Source organism: Sesamum indicum, linkage group LG1 (genome assembly GCF_000512975.1).
Source record: "Sesamum indicum cultivar Zhongzhi No. 13 linkage group LG1, S_indicum_v1.0, whole genome shotgun sequence".
Lineage (NCBI taxonomy): Eukaryota > Viridiplantae > Streptophyta > Magnoliopsida > Lamiales > Pedaliaceae > Sesamum > Sesamum indicum.
In genome coordinates, this window is record NC_026145.1 from 10,867,900 (window position 1) to 10,889,436 (window position 21,537).

The following is a 21,537-nucleotide window of genomic DNA, read 5'->3' on the forward strand; positions in this document are numbered from 1 at the left end:
ATTAATACTCAAGAGCACCTAATTCCCTTTGCATTAATTTCACCGTACATTCTTCTAAGTTTTCTCCCTCTTGTTCAGGCATGTTTATCAGAAATATTGTGAAGAAATGAAGAACCTCTCCCTAGCCATCATGGAACTCTTGGCAATCGGCTTGGGCGTCCAACGATCACACTACCGCAAGTTCTTTGAAGACGGTGGATCGGTAATGAGGGGGAACAACTATCCACCTTGCAAACAAGCCGGCCTCACCCTCGGAACCGGACCTCATTCTGATCCAAACTCATTAACTATACTTCATCAAGATGAAGTTGGAGGCCTGGAAATCTTTGCAGACAACAAATGGCAAGCCATTACACCTCGTCCGGATGCATTTGTTGTTAACATTGGGGACACACTCATGGTATATATTCTTCATTTCATATACTTTTTTGTTTTCTGTTAATTTATCCATCTTATCATTAAAGAGTTAAAATTCATCAATTATTGAACTTTTTTAAGTGTGCATTATTGGCTTAAAAATTAATGAGTTCCAACAGCAAAAGATAATAATTCAAATGACACAATTGTACTAATTAATGCGTTCGACAGGTAAAACAAAGCTGGGACAAAATGTCCGTCCCAGCTAATTACGCACCACCACAAATGTTTTTCAAAGGGAGGGCGACGATGATCAATTGCGCCCACCATCTACTGTTGCTTAAATTTGTAGCATATTTTCGACGAGCATAAACTGTCTACCTTTTTGTGTGTTCCCTAAAACTTTTAAGTATCCAACAATCAGGTCATTAATTAATTATAGAGTAGTACTTCCATTCTTCTCACTAGAAACAAATATGACTTTTTATTAAGAATATAATTAATCTTCGCTTTCTTGATGTTTGATGTAATTACATATAAATTTTTTATAATTTGAAAAATTACATCTAGTAACCTTGAAATTTGCTTCCATCTAATGAATAAGTTACTCGTTGATCAAAATTCACTGAATTTCCTGATATTAACAAAATATGTAAGATAAAATTCATATTTGTCCTTGATTGACTTATTACTGATTTATTGTATGTCACAATATATCTTTTTACGATCAAATTACCCTTATACATTTTCATACATTAATACATGTGAGGATGGTATATCGTTATTGTTATAAAGGTAATTTAGTCAAAAAAATTTGTTTGGCCTGCAATAAATCAATTGAGGATAAATATAATTTTTTCATTCAGTTTTTTTGTTAATAACAACAAACTTAGTGAATTTTGAATAGCGGGTCGAGGGGCCTATTTATTAGACGGAAGTAAACCTCAAGTATTAGATGTAATTTTCCAAACCTCACGGGATATACGACATACAAAACAATTATTAGATGATATATTTAAGGGACATATATATAGAGAGAGAGAGAGATTATTTTTGTTGATTGTGTGTATTGGCATAAATTGTAGGCATTGTCAAATGGAAGATACAAGAGTTGCCTCCACAGAGCAGTGGTGAACAAGGAGAGAGTGAGGAGATCATTGGTGTTCTTTGTGAACCCAAAAGAGGACAAAGTTGTGAGGCCCCCTCAGGATCTTATGTGTAGAGAAGAGCCAAGAGAGTACCCAGATTTCACATGGTTGGATTTGCAAGAATTCACACAAAACCACTACAGAGCAGATACCACTACACTCCAAAACTTTGTCCATTGGCTTTATTCCAACAGAAAAACATGACAACCTTAAAAATCAGTGCTAATTGTTCATTGGATGCTGTTTCTTGATCATGGCTTGCCTTGTCTTTTACTTTGAATAAAAATATGTACATATTACTTGTCTTATGTTGGTTTTATCTTCATTTTTCTCTTACTTTTGGATGGACTCATGTACTCTCTTCTCTTGTACAAAAATGGATTTCAAGTGCTTATGCACGCACGTGTGTACTTTTAATTCTTTATTATTCAACTTGGAGGACTAAATGAAATAGATCTTCGTGTAAACATATCTATATCTATACTACATATAAAAGTACGAATTTATAAGTGTTTGTTGCCCGTTGTGAAAGTACAACTACACTTTTACTTAACTCTTTTTAATAATATAAATGGGTTAAATCTATTTTGACCCCCCGTGATATATAAAAATATCAATAACTCCCTTATGAAATTTTTAATATAAAAAATCACCCTCATGTTACGAATAAATAATCACACCGCCCCTGGTCAATTTGAGCCTATTTTTTTAGAAAAAATGACTAAAATACCCCTTGTAGTCAACTGGTCAAACTATGCTTATTAATATATAATTATTTTAATTTATATTAAATATATATAATTATAATTTATAAAAAAATAAAATAAAAATTATAAAGGCCAGGGGTGAGGAGGGCTGGGGCCCCTCCTCTTCAGGTTTGCTGCCGCCATTGCAATTTTTTTTATAATTTAATTTAAATAGTATTTTCTTATATAAATAATTAAATATTATATAAAATAATATTTTATTATTAATAAAAATATATAATATTTAATTAAATAATTATTATAAAAATAATATTTTAAAAATAATCATTATAAAGATAATATTTATTATTAATAAATATATATAATATTATATATTAACTGCGAGAGAAGGGCAAATTTATCAAAAAGAAAGGTATTTTCATAGAAAAATCACAGGTCAAAGCGCGTGTGACTCAAATTTTGTATGGAAGGATTTTTTAAAACTTTATTTTATGTCACAGGGGGGTATTTGATACTTTAATTTTTATATGGGGCTTTTTGAATATTTCTATTATTACAGAGGGGTCTCTGGATTTTTTCCTAATATAAATCCATTTATTTTGCTAATTAAGGACTTGTTAGCAACATATTATCATCATATTATCAGTAAATATTCTGCTCAAAAATTGCTATAGATATAGACCTCCTCTGAAAATGAAAAATCCTTTTCCCAAAAAAAGTTTTGAAATTACACTTACCTCCCCTCCGAAAATTTTTCATTTACACCGAACCCTCTTTCGTTAGAGTTTAGATGAAAACTGCTGATGCTAGCAAAAGAAATTACAAAAATTTTTAATTTGCCCCGCATTTAACATTCTCATATATATTTTTGTATTTGTAAAGGGATAAATATAATATTTATATTCAGAGTAAAATTAACATTATTAAAGCTTATGTAATCATTTTGTTAATATCAGTATTTTTCATTCAAATCCTAATGAAAGAAGATCGAATATAAGCAGTAAATTTTAGGAGGGGGTGTAAGTGTAATTTTAATTTTTTTTTTAAAAAAAATATAATTTTATATTTTCAGAGAGGTATAAGTATAATTAATCTAAAATAAAATTATATTTATAAGTCAAATAAAAAAATTAAAGAAATAACAATGAAGTAAAGAATACAAAAAAACGACCAATATCGAATCTATAAATATAACATAGAGTTCTATGAAAATTTCAATATATTATAATGATTGAAAAACTTTATTTTTGAAGAGTATAATTATATATGTATTCTTAGTACATAATTTAGACATAAATATTTTTATTTTTATTAGTTTTTAATTCAATTAAATTTATTATTTAAGAAGAAAATCAAAAGTGATACTATTTAGTATAACGTTTTATTAATTTCATTCCAACATTTAATGCATTTCATGATTATATGGAGTTTAGTTCTACAATATTTCTATTATTTAGTGTATATCATTTAATACCGGTAATGATGATAATGAACAAAATGAGACAATATATAATGCGGGCCAAGAAATAAAAAGACCTTAGCGCCAACGGCACCGGCACACTGGTGGGATGGTCAATCACTTTTAACAATTGTAATTAGTAATTTTTTTGTATCATATAAATTATAAATTTATTAAGAATTATTATTAATTAAAATTTTAATTTATTAATTAGTTAATAATGAATTATAATAAATAAAAATAATTATTAAAAATAAAAAATAATAATAAAAGGGAGTCGACGGCTCCCTTTTTTAATTATAATTGTTGTTGTGGACCAAATTTGTGCTTTTATTTTACTTTTAAAAAAAATAAAAAAAAATTTGAGCAAGTCGCGGATGTGATCCTCGACTTGTCCAAAAAATGTAATAAAAAACTTTAAATTATTATAATAAATAAGCCCAAAGCTAAAGCCATTATAAGGGTGAGAGTTCCGTCAAATACAAAAACTGGGTATACTTGGAACTTAATTTATGTAGTATCATTAAAACAAAAGCTCTCCTGAGCTATATGTCTTGTTGCTAATTCATTATTACCATTATGATATAAGTCCATTCCTCTCAAATTTGATTCTGAGTTACATTTGAAAAGCGGGCAAGTAGTGCCCTAATTCTGATTTCTTGAGTTTTACGAAAAGCATTATGCACAAATTTCTACCTTCTGATGTGAGTAAATTTCAATGTTGAGCCCACCAAGAAAGTTGATTTGGACAACCCCTAAGAGCTCTCCCCTTCTTCACTGAGGAATTTGAGATGGTGTGGCAAGAGGGTGTATTTGAGATGGAGTTTTTTAGTCTCCCAAACTTGAGGTTGGAATAGAGACTTGTCTTGAATAATCCCGACATGATACAGAGTTAACAGTCTCCAAACTTGGTGTTGAGATAGAGACTAATCTTGGAGATATCCCACGCTTATTTGGGATAAGGACTTCTTTTGTGATAAGCATTGATGCACACCAATAAATAGGGTGTTTCTCTAGGATCCAAAAGTGTATGATCATTACCTACATTCCCACAAAATATTTCTCTCCCAATATGTTCTTTCTCTATTCCTCTTGAAGTATCACCAAACTCTCCAAGGGGTTGAAGGCGTGTGGAATTGGATGGATAGCTCTAGCACCAACCCGATGTTGATAGAAAGATTGGAGGAGACGTGCTTGTAGGCAACTAAAAAGATCCGTGAATCATTGGATCCTCCGCTGCAACAACCGAAACATCTAGCAGATCACATTCGGAAGTTACTATATCTAATCAGTCATGTAATGTATTAACAGAGAACTCTTTATGTAGCTATATTACTAGTTGAATAATCGTCTTCAATTTCCAACAAGATGAAATTTACTGTGTGGAGCAATAGTTTCCTGTGTACAAATAACGGACGACGCCAAATTGTTCAAACTTGAAGGGTATTCATTTAGATCTTGTGTGCCAGGATAGCAGAAACCTGAGGGAATAAACCTTGTACCAGTGCTAAAATGGTCATCTTGTGATCAAAACAAGAATAAAATTTTGTCCCTGAGATTTTATTTACATGATCGGAAAAATACTTTTTGAGAAAGGGTAAAGGGATTGTGCGTAACAAACACCACACATGGTGTGAATTAATTAATGTTGTATATATTCCCATCTATACTAACATGTTATGAAACTTGCATTGTTTCCGGGCTATCTATATTACATGATCAAAACATTAACAAAAAGAATTGTTCGTTCCTTGTTTTACCAATTCCAATCGAATTGGTTTTGCTGAGGCAAAATTTTGGGGATTGAAGTTTGAGTGAAAGGCAATGGAAATGGCGGATCACCCGACACGAAAGACGGCTGAGACATCATATTTGTCGAAGAATATACACTATTATATGGCATGTCTGGCTGCTTCTGCTCATGTTGTTCCGGACGCTGTTGTTTTGGAACATTAAGCTTCTCTCCTTCTATCTCTCTGTACTTGGTAAGATAAAGTTTAAGTGGATTTACATAATCTTCAAAGCCAAGAGTCATAATGGCCCAAAGAATATCATCTCCGTTGATGGTCTTCCTCTTCTCACGTTGGCATTTCTCGGAGGCTTCTCCCGTCACAAAGCTGATGAACTCCGACACACATTCTTGAACGGTCTCTTTCGCATCCTTGGAGATTTTGCCATTCCCAGGAATAACCTTTTTCATGATCCGACCCACATTGGCTATGGGGAGAAACCGATCTTGTTCTTTATTACTAATATTGTTGTTGGTAGTGGCGGTGGCCCTGATGCCGCCGGCATTGGCATTGGTAGAATGGGTAGCGGAGAGGGTGGAGTTGTGATCGTTGATGTTGGTTGTGTTGGGACATGCACTTTCTAGGCTGATTCTAAAGGGGCTATTTTGCCCAATTTGAGGCCCCTCATCTTCATTGTCCCTCTCTCTTTTCATGTTTGGGAGGATGGCTGTGATGTTTTTTTTTGGATAATTTTGTGTTTCTTACATGGGATTAATTAGTTATATGGCAAAAGAAGCATAATAATCGGCACATAAATAGGAACGGCGAAGGCTTGTTGGATTCTGACAATTAGTCCTCAGGACTCGCTCCCATGGCGGAAAACCTATTTTCACCTTTCACCTAATACCATTTACTCATCATACACTTAACTATTTACTGTTACAATAACTTTGTATTACTCTCAATATATAAACATATAGACTATTTGCTACATATGCACAAAAAACAATTCTAATTAATGACACCCCACACCAATTTTATTATAATCCTAATTATACAGTTTAAAAAATTAATTATAATTACCTTTTTTTTTTCTTAATAAAAATGACTCCATGTTATTTTAACACTACGACATTAATTTTTTTGTTGTGTCGATAATACCTTAAGTTGATTTTCTTTTGTTTTCTTCTTTCTTTTTAGATTTTTTTCTTGAAATGTGATTTGTTGGTTTACACTTACTTATAATATATCTTAGGGTAAAATATATTTTATCCCATAAATTATCCGTCATGTAACATTACCCTCCTATATTAACAAATATAACACTTACCACCTTAGTTGGACAAAAATGCCCCTCATATCTTGAAGAGTTATATTAGTTTTAGCACATTCTAGTATTTTGAATATTAAATCATCATCGAATTATTTTTTAATTAATTTTTTAATAAGTGAAGAATTTACATAGTGGAGTATAAATTAATATATATAAATGTAGTAGATACACAATAAATATAATATAACCAACAACTCATGTATGATTCTTAAAAGAAATAGAAAATATATATATATACATGCTTAACCAAAAGTTAAACAATTTTTAAAAAAAATGAATAAATATATTTTATCATATTTTTTTTCAAAAAATACATATTAAAAAAATTAATATTTAATTATTCATTTTCATCTAAAAGAATAAATAATTAATAACTTAATTTTATCACTAAGTTAATAAAATCTTTTCATGAAAACTTTTTGTGTATTTGTTACATTCATTTATTAGTTAACTTTGACTCTGTAAAAAAAAATAAAATTCAAACTATTTAATTCACTAATTATATTTTACTTTATTATAAATAAAAGATATTTTTTCAATTAAAAAATTTTAATTAATTTAAAATAAAAATTTATTAAAAAAAAAGAAATTTTTTGAACTAAATATATATAATATAAGGGTAATATTATCTAAAAATTTAATTGTGGGAGGTAAATGCTACATTTGTTAGTTTAGGGGGATAATTGTTACATAACGAATAGTTCAGGGGGCAAAGTATGTTTTACCCTATATCTTAAAGCATAAAAAAAAAAAATTATTATATGCACGCAAGGCTGGCGTGTCACGACGACTAGTTAATTTAAAAAAAAAAACCATCTTATACTTACAAAATGTAGTTAGTAATACCATCATACTAATTTTATATATGACAACTATACCCTTAATTAAATCATTTTAAAAATTAATTATATAACTTTTTTTTTACAAAAGTGACTCCACGTGATTTGATACTATTATATTAATTCATTTATTGTGTCGATAATTCTTTAAATTGATTTATTTAATTTTAGATATAATTTATTAATTTATATATTTTATTCTTATTATAAGATATTTTAAATATGAAAAATTATTAATTATATATACGCAGAGACAGCGTAACAAAACAACTAATATTTTTTCAATAACTGCGAGTGTGAATTTAATTGATGCATCCCCCTTATGATAATACAGTTTAAGAAGTGTGGCATGATCATAAAAGATATCTTAGCCAGCAAAACCAAAGCTTACATCCTACAAAGTCTGTTGCTCTGCATCAGTTTAACCAAAAACAAGAATATAATCTAACAGGTAAGCGGCAATGCATCAATTCACATCCTGAACTCATTCTCCAAAAATAAATTCATCTCAGACAACCTATTCAACAGTTTCAAGATTTCCATAAACTGATTTCTGCAGTGTTTTCAACCAATTGGCTTTACACTTTGCGTTTGCTTCCGGCAGCAACTAATGATACAATATTACAATGTAAATCTTTGGGAAAACTACTGAACAAGATTTGAGAAAATAGTAATTGGCTAAGACAGATACTTTGTAGCCTGCAGAAAAATATAGTCCCCACGCTTTGAAACTAGCATGAATACAAAAGAATACCTATTTTCCGTAGTAGGAAAGCAAGCTTTAAGAATCAAGTATGTATCTTGTGATGCTTTAAGCAATGGCATATGTAACTATCTCTTCCTCTTTAGGACGCCACATGGTTTTCTGGGCGTATAATAGTCCTTCATTGTCCTTGGAGTACGTCATGCGGATCTCCCACTGCAAAGATTTGAATAAGTTCTCAAGTTCGCTAATTGTCTCAACAGTGTCGCGGACGATGATCTTTCCTTCAGGTCTCAAAATTCGATCAACCTCTGAGACTACAGCCTTGAAATTACACCTGTTGGATCCAAAGCAATTAGAAACGAGGAGAACAGAGAATTAGGATTGCTAACTAGTCAATGGAATCTCATACTCACTTGTTTTTAGTCTTCGAGAATAAATGATCAGCATGGAGAAGATCATATGTCCTTGGGTAAGTACTGAAGGACTCGCACCAGTCATGATAAATTCCAAAGAGACCTCGCTCGTAGATTATGGGTAGTGTATCAGGAGCATCTATAGGTACAACATTCATAACCCACAAATTCAATTCTCTCAGAGCAGCGGCAAATCTGGAAAAGTGGAGTCATCGGTTAGTGTAGCCAATTAGCACCTGATAAGTCAGCAAGTATAGACTTTTTGTACAGAATAGTACCAAAAAAACGGAATGCAGATATCAATGAGTTTACATACGTTAGAAGAGTTTAAGAAAAGGATGTGTAGAATAAAATTTCAGTATCTATAGTTGTTCTGAAGTGAAGTTAATAAAAGTAACATCTACTTCCAGAAAAGGATAGGACACCAGGCAATATGTTGGCTTTGAAAAGAAAATGTTTGACACAAAAATGATGTCGTACCAAACTCAAATTAAATTGGATGGAGATATTGCCATTTGCAGGTTAAAGAAGTTCATTAGAGAGGGAGGATTGTTGTTGTGAAGAAAATAAATTCTGTTTTCACTTTGTTGCTTACCCTCCATAGACAGCTCGCATGTCCATGACATTCCTCACTGTGGACCAGTTTATTCCCAGTCCATTTAGATATGACTTCTTTACTACACGTTTCCAGTGTGCATAGTCTGCAGCAAAATCTTCTGGAGCTGGTTTTCCATAAACTCCAACCTCGGAACTCGACAACCAGTAAGGTACTTTGTCCACCCGAGCAGGCCACTGCTCTGGCCATTGAGACCCACGTTCTGATGAAGCAATGGGCACTTTGTGCATACAAGCTTGTAAAGGCACATTCCTAAACATATCAAGATAAACCAGAAGTCAAATTTTCTACATCGTGCAGAATTTTCCACAGGAAAACAGCTACTCTCTTTTTTCTAGCAATCTTCTGAAAACTGTTGTTTGCACTATAAGAAAAGCATACCAGGCAGCATTTGGATCATCAGAGTCTTGGCAGAGTGGAGGATCATTTTGTGACCTTTGTTCATAGCACTCATTCGAAGTAGGCTTGCGATATACTGCAATTCCTACACCATTGAGTTCATCCTTGGTGATAGAAACAACTTCCCAGCACATTGCTTGTGTCAGTTTCTTCATGGCTGTTACCATTATCAGGAAAATGAACAACTTGTTAGAGCCTGTGGACCTTATTAGCTTATGGGGGCAATATTGAGGATGTACCTTCCCAGATCTCAACATCCTCTGGAAGTTTCTGGTAAATGGGAGTAGCAGACCAAACAAAGAAACCACCGGGCCTCAGTAGACGGTTCAGCTCCAAGAGTAGCTTACCACCTAAATATTGTAACATGACAATGAGCACCGATGAAGTTCATGGTGTAGTATATCAGAAAAAAGGAAAAAGACAGTCAGAGTTCACGAATTTCATATGTATTTACAGTTCGAGAATATATAGCTCTGTCCTTTCCAAAAGAATATTCTCTTGAAGATTTCTCAAGAGAACACTTCCCGTTTATCTTCCTATAGAAAGCAGCAGGATAAGTACCTTCAGCATGCCAAGGCACCCTACAACGTGCACAATGCACAATATCAAAAACTCTCCCAGGATATGGAAGTCTCTTAGTACCCATAACAGCAGATATAGCTGGGATTCCTCTTTCAAGTGCAAATTGAACCTGAGCTTCATGTTCATCTTTTGGAGCCAATGACATGGTCAGTACATCTCTTTCAAAGAGAAAGCCCCCAAAGCTAGCAACCCCACAGCCAACATCCAAAACAACTCGGCTGCGTTTTCCCCAGGCGATTTCAGGCACAGACTGCATAAGAAAACAAGTAAAAAACAATTTAATTCCTGAGTAGTAACTCATCCATCATGGCAAGTCTACAATGTTTTTCGATAGCTTTGCCAAAGAAATATAAAGTACTGATATAATTGGAACTAATCTTTGAAGAGAGAATACAATTCGATTAATTTCAAGGTACATACATAGACTGCGCTAGCTGTACACCAAAGAAGTAGGAAACTTAATAAATCTTAGCAACAGAGACAAGGTACACAAAAACAACATCCAAAAATATGACGATTATCAAATTAAATTTCAGACCTGAATATTAGATATTTATGACTTGTATGCTTGCAGCACAAAGTATTAAACACGACTCAACTGGCTAATTCACTTGTGTGCACTAGATTAGCTACAAGGGATAGATGCACGTATACATATGATTATTGTAACCAGGCACATACAAAATGCTACCTGTTGTATGGTGTCAATGTAATGTAGAGCACCATTCTTAAACTGGGTGCCACCACCAGGGAAGATCAGGTATTCACCACTAACTTTAACCCAATTCTGGTGTCCTTTAACTGCTGCAAGCTTCGTGTGGGGAACATTGTGGTACCAAATCTGTCAAACAAAGTAAAGAAGTCTATTTAAGAGAGAATGGAAATGCAAATTGATGCTAAAGCACACTCTTATTTAATGTATTAAACCTTTTCCCGGCTTGTAGGCCACTCTATTGAGCGTTGATATCCTTCAGGTAGCGGAACAAGGCATGTAGGAGGATTTTCTGGACAGTGCCTCTCTCTATGTTCGTAGTGTTTAGTTGACGAAAGTTTCCTTATTGCTGCCAAATTATCAAGACATGGAATGTAATCTGGCCCAGCAGTGGTGTTGCACAGTTTCCAACTGTTACCATTTTGATTCTCTCCTAGGGAAGATTTTTGGGCTTCTTTCTCTTTCTTCGACTCTGTTGCCTGAGTTGAAAATGCTCCATTTTCGGTTGTTGATTCATTTAAAAGCTCTGATTGAGCCCCAGAAGGAAATACCTCACTGGAATTTTCCTTTTTCGCAGTGGAACCTTGATCTGATTCATCATCTTTCTTGTTCTCCACTATTTTACCTTCTTCCTTCTCCCCATCTTTTTCACCTGAAATTTCTTCAGATGTTTTCTCATTGTCATCAAAATTATTTACATTGGTCTCTCCAGCTTCAGAGTCATTCTTCACCACTGTAGAATCCTCATCTTCTTTCTTTTCATCTCCATTTTCCGACTCAGTTGTTGTATCTTCCTTTCTTTCTTCCCCATCTTCTTTCTTTTCATCCTCAGACTTCTCCTCCGATTTCTCTTCCTCCTTCTCCTCAGTGATCTTTTCCGCATCTTCTGACTTATCATTCTTTTCCTCCTGATTTGGAGTCACATTATTGTCCCCTTTGGTGGCATCCTCAGGCAAGTCACCTGGGTTATCCTCAAACTGCTTCAAGTTTCCCTCCTCGCTCGAATGATTCTCATCGACCGCGCCCTTGTTTCTCTCATTGTTGGAGTCATTGTTATTTTGATCATTGCTCTCAGCAACATGTGCCTTCACCCCATTGTTGTTCTCCTGTGAAACATCCGAGTTCTGACCAGGGACTGTAGATGATGACGTCATCATCCATACCCCAACTAAACAAAGGGCTACAACAACTACAATAGACACTGTCGAACAGTAGCCCGATGATGTTCTCCTACCATCAACTCTAGAATATTTTCCTAAAGCCATAGCTTCGACTCGTATTATCAGTCAGATTTGACGCTACTAGTTATACCTGCAACATAAGCAAATTGTAAGATCAATCTAACCATCGACTTAACCAACTCATTTGATCATAGCAAAGTGACCAGTAAGGTACAAGCAAGAACCCAAGTTGGAATATCTAACATTGGGACCTATTGTTACACGATTGATGTCATAATTTAGAACTTAGGTCATAAAAGCAGCAATGAAGATCAGCATTAGTTGTGCCAAATTAGAGACAAAATGAGAAAGAAGTAACCAAAACCACTTATGATAAGATCCAATGAAGAAAGCACATACCGGATTTAAAACATTACCCAAAAAATAAGCTTGTACGCAATCAGACAACATTTACTTGTGATCTTCTTGTGATCTTACTCATTTCAGAGATCCGACAAGCAAACTCTTACTTTTCTTGAATTCATGCAGACCAAACAAATCTTAGTAAACCGAAAAACAAACTTCAAAATCCAGATCTACGACATACATCAAAGTTAGCAATGACAATTCAAGAAAGCAATTACCATTATTAAGAAACAAAATCCAGAAGCATAAACACAGAGAACAAGATCCAATCAAATCAAATCAAATCAAATCACAAGTTAAGCACTACTCAAGTAGCAATAACAATTCAAGATTTCTAGACAAATATACATATAACCACAAAAGAACCAGCTGGGAAGCTGGGTTTTAAGTACCTTTCTTATATTCTCAACACAGATCTGATAAAAGCAAAGCAACTTCCCTCATTGGCACATCTCCTGTGCAAGAAACGCAGTGTCGGTGCGTAGGAGGTACTGGGCTTGCTCCCAAGAAAGAAGTTGGGTGTGAAGTAGCAGATATCTGCATCTGTCTATATATATATATAGACGCGGGGGATAAAGCAGAACCTTATGGGTTTTCTTTTCTTTATTTGTTTATACATATTTTAATGATTGGAAATGGTGAGGAAATGGGGTCCCAGGAAAGTGAGGCTTTCTTTTCATTTTTGCAGTTGATTTGCCTGTAATTTCAAGGTTTATTACAGCAACAAGAAGCAATTGTTCTTTGTTTTCTCAACAAAGAGAAGGAAAAATGGAGGAGTGAGGAAGAGTAAATCACAAGAATGCTGTGGTCCACTGGAAATGTAGCACTGAGTACACAGTGAGGTGTGTGCATGTGCGTGCACCGACGACGCGTCTGATCATTAAATAATGTAAAAAAATAGAAGAAAATGAGATGAGAGGTGATTGATTGCAGAGATCAGTAACCTTTACCACAATGAATGGGCTCAAAGTCTACTCATTGGACAAAATATGACTGCACCAAGAAATCTGAAATGGCCGGCCACCCTTTTTATTTATTTGGAACTCCAAGTCAAACCCCTTTCATTTGTAAATTTGAAAACTAAATTAATTATAAATTATTTAAGATTTAAATTTAAAATAATTAATATTTATAAAAACACAACAAAAAATTATATTATTATACTATCTAATTTTATTTTTAAAAAAATGAGTGAATATTTTCGATAAAAATACTAATCAATGATACATTTATCTAAATTTAGATAAAACATAAAAATATTATTTTAAGTATCTTAGATATCAAAGTAAGATTTAAATTAGAATACTAACTTCAAAGAGTCTGTTCAAATATGCCCATACATGAGGCTTACTTGGATAGCTTCTATATTATTATTTTACTATATATAAATAGATTATATATGGATTACTAATTGGTAAATAATTTAAAATTTAATTTGATACTATTGTCATAGAAATTATCGATAGAAATAAAAATGAAACATTATTATGTTCCTAATTAATTTATTTTTGAAAAATATTTAATCTCTTTATCTATTATACACATGTTAATGCGCTTACACGGCGCTTATTTGGAATTTTTTGTGTGCAATGCATGACTAGAAATGCCCGAGAGTTTACACTAAAATGGATAATCCATTGTATTTTTTCTTCTTATTCATTTTTAAATAAAAATATTTAGAAGTGAAGTGCATCCCTTGTGCATACAACCTATATCGCACAACTGTAATCAGCAATCGAGATTGATAATTTAACTGACTGTGTAATAATATAACGAGATATTATTACTCGCTAGTTTTGTGGTTGTGATAGACTGCTGATGAGTGTTGGTATCGTGAAATTAGGTTGATGAGCATTATATGTACATAGTTGGCGAATTGAGGAACGGTTGGATGACGGCGCATGATAGGCTGCATGGCGGGCGGACGTGCAAGCCTTAAGCGTCGATAGTCAATATCGGCATATTGTAGACATTGCAGTTTTGTGTTTGGCAAACGTGTGGGATATTGCGGGAAGTCGGTAGGTAGATGCGCAAGCATGGACGAGTTGGGAGATGGTTGGCAGACAAGTGCGTGCAGGCAGAGCACTTGTGCGGCATTTCTCGAAGATTGATAGGTGGTGTACGTAGAAAGTGTCCAATGTGCTGGTTTTCTCAAAGAGTTGCAAATAGTGCACATAGATAGCCTAACAGCGTGTGCATATAACTGGCAGGGCTTGACCGACTGTCGAAAGTGGCTAAGTCTTGGTGATTGACTGCAACCTAGGCAAGCAAGCAATGTGTGCATGGCATGTGCTAAATAGTTGAGGGACAATAATTGCCTGCCTACATGGTAGAGGTGGTTGCAAACATGTATGTTCTAGGATAGTGGGCCTATTGTGGCCAGTTTTCTTGCAGTTGTGGGATGTCAACTGCAAATATGTTGTACTTTATTTACTTTGTCAAGCTTGTACGTTTTTTCTGAGTGTGATGAGAGTGAACCATTCTGTGCAAGCTTGAGGGTGTTTGTATTTTGATTAATAGAAAAAAAACATAAAGTTGGCTTCAGCCATAATCTGTTGTGTTGCTAGATTTGTGCAAATTATGTATCTTGCATGCTTTGTGGCCATGTTTTCAAAATAAGATTGGACCGGACCGGCTAGTTCAATCGGTTCACTCGGCGGTCATGTGTCCGGGCCAATTTATAGGTTCCAAATTGGTACGGCCAAAACTTGTGCGAACCAATTAAGATCAGTTTTGACCTTAATTTATATTAAAAATTAAAAAATATAATTAAATGTAAATTATTTGTGCTTAAACTTTTTCATATTTATAGCCTCAAATATTTAAACTTGGCTTAATACTTTTCCAAAACAATAAGCTTGACTTAAGCTTTTCTTGATTTATAGTCTAAAGTTTTTAATTTTGATTTATGCTTTTCCAATGTGGAACAATGAGTCACTCCTAAGTATTTTTCTTCCATCCTTCCTCATTTACTCATTTATCCTTTTCTCCAAACTTTTTCAATTTTTTTTGGGTTTTTTTCTTGAAAAAGAAAATTTATATGGAGCCATCGGTAGATTCTCTGTTTGATTATAAAAGAAAAGCAACAAAGCATTCAAGTTTCAAGAGTTTGTGGCATTTTAAATTTTATTTTTTTGTTAGTTTAAATTGTTATACATTGTATTTATTTATAAATTATACTATTTTTACACTTTTGTGTTATAAGTTGTATTTTATTTAATCAATTGATATATAATATTTTGATATGTTACAAAAATATATATGTATTTAATATACTTCGAGTCAACCAATTTTTTCAATCTGGTCCAATCGGTTAGACCAGTGACCCGATAATTTATTCGGTTCAATCATCGATTTGATTTTGAAAATATTGCTTTGTGGGTGATTTTCCTCCTTGCTTTCCATATACACGAGTGAGAGTGTGTGAGGAAAAAGGTGCTGACTAGCTTGCATGAAAATTCCACGATGTCAAAAAACCCCTGTGACATTAAGGGTGTGGGACATATTAAACAACTACTTAATCAAAAAACTTAAACTGTTATAGAGAGGAGAATGACTTAATATTTGATAGAGTTAACTACACCTAAACCCCCTCTGAAAAGATGCAAAATTATATTTTTCCCCTAAGAGGTATCAAAATTACATTTACACCTTCTCCGAAATTCTCCATTTACATTTAACCTACTTCCATTAAGATTTGGATGAAAAAATATTAACGTCAATAAAAAAACTATATAATTTTTAAAATTTTGCCCTTCATTTAACACTCTAATATATATTTTTAATAATGGATAAAACATATATATATATGAGTGAGGTTAATATTATTTTTTTCCTTATAAGTACCAAATTTTTATATGGGAATGTTGAATAAGTAGTAATATCGAAAATTTATGTAATTTTTTTTGTTTATATCAGTATACATTATTGCGGGAAAATATAATTTTATATTTTAAAAGGGGTTTAAATGCTAATCCTATTAATATCTTAAGACGCGAAAACGCAGCATGTAAAATATTTCTTTTATAAATCAATAAAATTGGAATCCAATGTTATCTTAGAATCTGATGCCATATTAAATAATCATCTTATCTCAAAATTTAAATTGTCAAAAACAAATAATAATTTAATATATAATCCTTGAGAGGAAATCCAAGATATTGCTCTTCCTCTTGGACTCAAATTCAATGATTCAAACTGGTGTTTGGTGCATTCAAACTTCAAAGCCAATAGCAACTAGTTTTGTTTGGTAGGTCAGTTTGACTGGTAAATGCTGCAAAGGCAAAAGTAGGCCCCCTTGTAATTATTCTTTATCATTTGTTTCAATGCCTACACTCTCAGCCAGGGATAAGGCCCCAATTCTGGTCATTTGTTCCCTTCATATGTCTGGTGTTTTCCTTATCGATTCTCATACCCCCCACCCCTACTCACTCACATATCTCCTCCCCAATTATTTCTTTCTCTCCCATGTGTTCCTGTCAGTATTAAACTGCAAATTTACAAACTAAGTAGCTCTTCCCCCACCCCACCTTTCACCCACTAACCACTGCAGCTCAACACTTTGTTCATCCCATTCCCACTCTTTGTTTGTACCTACCTAATTGGCCTTTTTCTCCTTTTTTTCTGATACAAATGTTTCTAAATCTCAAATGTTTTTTCAGCAATTTTCAAGATCAATGAATGGTTTCTAGCAAATTTATGCTTATTCTTTGGTGATTGTTTTGGGAGAATTGTTGGTTTCTGACTGTTCATGGATGGTGTGGAAATGATCGTCCCGCCCTTATTCAGGTGCCCCATAAGTCTAGACTTGTTCAAAGATCCAGTCACTCTATCCACAGGCCAAACCTATGACAGATCCTGCATAGAGAAATGGCTGGCTGCTGGGAATTCGACGTGTCCTGTCACAATGCAGAAGCTACAAGACCTGTCGATGGTGCCTAATCACACGCTTCGCCATCTGATCGACGAGTGGCTCCAATTCAATACCCAAGTTGAGGCTCATGATTGCATTGAGCTAACTGAAAACGATACTTGTATTGCCACGATGAAGCAAATTATCGAGTCAGATGAATCCACATTGGAAACCAAGCTTCAAGTACTGGAAAAGGTCCATTGCTTGTCCCAAGAGCTGCCACTCAGGAATTCTTGCTTGCTCAAATTGGACTTCTTTGGACTACTCTTGGAACTAGTTTTCAGAAACACAGAAAGCTTGAATTTGAGATTTGCTGAGAAAGCACTTGTCTGTGCTTTAAAGTTGATGCCTTTTAGTGACATAAGGACTATCAACATATTGAAACAAGAGTCCAAACAAGCAGTGTTTGTTTCTCTGTTTCAACAAGGGAGCATGTCCATCAAGAAAAGCTTATGCCTTATGGTGGAGGCAATTTCATCATCAGTTCAAGAGCTCTGCGAAAAGCTTGGTATGTCTGTCCAACTTGTGCAAGGACTCGTCCATCTACTTCAGCACAAATCTGAGGCCGGGATCAGAGCGGTATCCGGACTAGCGTTGATGGAACGGAACCGTGAAAATCTAGCAAGAGAAGGTGCAGTAGAGGGGCTGATAGACTACCTATCCACTGCCGAAATCCACAAGAGAAGCTTAGCACCAATGGCAATGTCCACAATTGAGAACCTTCTATCAGTTCCCACAGCGAAAGACGTGATCATCAATCACCCCTCTGGTGTTAAAGCAATTGTGAAAATGGTGTTCAGAGTATCAGACCATCAAGGCAGTGAAAGTGCCGTAAATTCGCTACTTCTGATATGTTCAGATTCAAAAAGTGCAAGGGAGAAGGCCATTGTTGATGGGGTCTTGACTCAACTTTTGCTGCTGCTTCAGAGCCAGTGCAATGGTAGAATCAAAACTAAGGCAAGAATGCTGCTAAAATTGCTTAGATCAATGTGGAATGAGTAATGCCTCATAGCTGTAGTATATAATTCTCAATCTAAATTTATGATCAGGCTGTGATTAAGATCAGATGTATTTGTTGGATCCTGCAGTATACTAATTATACTCAGGATTATCAATTTATCTTAACATCCTTTGGTACTAAAAGAAGTTGAATTTCCCACTATTTTATTTAACCCTCAAGACGAAAATTCTTATTTAAATCAAGTTCGATAGAACCAAATCAATCACAAAGTAATTATAATTCACTTATCATGTGATTGGTCACTTTCCTTGAACGACAAGTGTATTGCATTCTGAGGATAGGTTTAGTTGCACAAATATTTCTATTTTTTCTTATAGAATTAAAAGTATATTTTTGATTTTGTAATTGTAACTACAAGTATATCCATAGTTAACGTAAAATTTTACAAATATACCCCTAAGTTAAATTACATTGACATCCTCTTAAAAGAATGTACCTATAATTCTACAAAGAACAGAAAATATTTATAAAATTAAATATAATTTAAGGAGGTGTCAATATAATTTAACAGAAAACGCCACTTTATGAGCCAAACTTGGACAAAAGTTGAGAAAGCAACAACAACCAATCAAAAGTAGGCAGCATTACAAGAGATGGATAGCAAGAAATACTTTTGGACTTGTATGGCAAATATTGTAATTTATTTTTGTAATATTATGAATAAGTAAATTATTTTTTTATAATAAAAATTATAATTTATTTTTTATATTTTTAAAATAAAATAATTTTATTTTTCTATAATTATTGTATTTTAAAATATATAGAAAATAAATTATTAATTTTTTTCATAGAAAAATAATTTATTTATTTGCAGGGTTGCTTGCATTTTATTCATTTTAATTATCTTTGTTACATAAGAAATAAGGGGTAATTGTTTGCACTATGAGAATTAATGGATGACCGTAGGAATCTAAAGTGTGGGTATTATTTTTTTTTTAAGTGAGTGCAATGAACTATTATTAATTAAAAATAAATTGATTACGATCATTCCTATCGGATTACAACAATCATACTCTAATTAATAATACAAATAAATTAAATCTAATCAACACCTACTATTACAGTAGAAACAACAACAACTATTCAGTAGACACAATATCCCACATATAAAGTAGAGTTCGAACCCATGACTTCATATATCAGTTTTAACGAATTAGTTCTTGGTGTCGATTAAATTAAAGGGAATCGCCGGCAGTTCAACTGTTTAATTGGGAATCAGTCAACATGTTCATTAAAAAATCAAAAACGAAAACAATTAGGCGAAATAAAAAAGGAAATTTGTAATTGACCCAACTCCAAATAAAAAAATTGAAAAGAAAAACTAACAAACTCATATTTGCAAAATTCAACCCATTGTTTGGGTTAATTCATAGTGTTAATTTTAATTACACTAGTTGATATTCATTGATTTAATTTTAATTATGTGCTTTTCAAAATTCAAAATCCTTAATTAAGTTAATTAATTCTAATTGTGCTGGCATAATTAGGACCCTTTCTGATATTGTTCTCACCAAAACTTACAAATTACAAGATTATTAAGGTTGCATTTGGATGAAAGAATTCGGATTAGAGTAAATAATTTAAAATAAAAATTTCAAATGACTCTATTAAATGAATTTAAAATTCATCACAATGACACAAAATACAATTCAAAATGAAAATTTAAAAATTTAAAACCTTATGTCGCACGAGTTTATCTAAATAAATTTGACAAATTCAAAATCATTAAATCAAAATTCATTAATCCAAACATAATATAAGAGATTTTGTACGGAAATTTGAACATAGAAAGCTATCCTACTTAGTCTAAAATTTGGACTGGGAGGGGCCAACATTATTTAATGGCATAATTGCTTGACACTGTCGACGGTTCATCACTTTACTGCCTCACCTGAAAAGCAGAAAGGCAAAGCTGTGTGGGGTGTTTGAGATGATATTTTAATCCTTAAATTAGCAATTAGCATAAAGTATTTAATTAATTCAGCACAAGAATTTTACAAGTGTGGGGATGTTGGGCAATTCCAAGTATGATAATCTCATGTTAAAAGGCCTACCTCCACTCACCTGCCTGCCTTTCACATAAAATAAAAATTACATATTTATTGTAGGACAAATAAATCTTTTTTTTTAATAAATTATCCTTAACATGGGAAGATGTGCACGTATTAGCGTGTGAAGATGTGTGAGGGTAGCTTGGTCAAAAAAAGATTTCTTTTGATCTGTAATAAGTCAATGATAAGTTCATTACGGGTAAATATGAATTTTTATTTATTTATTTTATTGATGTACAAATTCTATAAATTTTGACTAACGATGAATCTATTGATTATTCTGAAATAAACATTAGGGTTACTCGATGTAATTTATCTAACTATAAAGGGTTTATTGTGTAATTATATCAAGTTTTAGAATAAGGCAATGTAATAACCCTAAAATAAAATAATTCCCGTTTCTATTAGTTTAAACTTTTGAATGTGGAAGCCGTTTAGCATAGTATCAAGGTCAAACTAAACAGAAGGTTGTGCGTTCGAATCTCATTACCACTCACTTAAAAAGAATTATAAATAGAATTTACATATAAAAAATATATTAAAATATTAACATTAAATGATTATTCTTTCTAAAAACAATTTAAATGTTGAAAACTCTGGTTTTTATTCTAGAATTGTATATGATGTATAATTTGACATATACACAAATCCTGTCATGCCTAATTCTCCATCTTTTAACCTAAAACAGACCTACTTTTCCTCATCACCATTACCATAATTTATTGTATTAATTACGTAAAAGCAGTTTCAGCGTGCCCACGAAGATCTACACCAAAATATAATATTAGTTACAAAATAACAATTAATATTTTGAAATTGTCATTAAAAATGTTTAGTAAGTAATAATCATTTTCATTTAATTATCAGTATAGATAATTAAGTAAGTAATAATCATTTTCATTTAATTATCAGTATAGATAATTAATAACACATTTACAGTGGCAACATAATATAGTAATAAAAATT

General features: G+C 32.9%; 3 protein-coding genes and 1 pseudogene across 3 annotated transcripts; 2 read left to right on the top strand and 2 right to left on the bottom strand.

Annotated features, from left to right (window-relative positions):
- LOC105162441 overlaps nt 1-1,897 on the top strand; it is a 2,494-nt pseudogene extending 597 nt beyond the window's left edge.
- LOC105162451 (nuclear transcription factor Y subunit B-7) lies at nt 5,278-6,176 on the bottom strand. The gene has a single exon (XM_011080465.2). The coding sequence runs from the start codon at nt 6,112-6,114 to the stop codon at nt 5,428-5,430; it is 687 nt and encodes a 228-aa protein (XP_011078767.1). The 5' UTR covers nt 6,115-6,176; the 3' UTR covers nt 5,278-5,427.
- LOC105162456 (probable methyltransferase PMT26) lies at nt 8,076-13,428 on the bottom strand. The gene is made up of 9 exons (XM_011080477.2): nt 12,980-13,428; nt 11,217-12,312; nt 10,981-11,130; nt 10,269-10,539; nt 9,947-10,057; nt 9,690-9,864; nt 9,288-9,560; nt 8,693-8,887; nt 8,076-8,613 (listed from the first exon to the last, which is right to left on the bottom strand). The coding sequence occupies exons 2-9, from the start codon at nt 12,264-12,266 to the stop codon at nt 8,385-8,387; spliced, it is 2,454 nt and encodes an 817-aa protein (XP_011078779.1). The 5' UTR covers nt 12,267-12,312; nt 12,980-13,428; the 3' UTR covers nt 8,076-8,384.
- On the top strand, nt 16,930-18,642 carry LOC105162466 (U-box domain-containing protein 26-like). The gene has a single exon (XM_011080490.2). It carries the CDS (start codon nt 17,338-17,340, stop codon nt 18,499-18,501), a length of 1,164 nt encoding a protein of 387 aa, XP_011078792.1. The 5' UTR covers nt 16,930-17,337; the 3' UTR covers nt 18,502-18,642.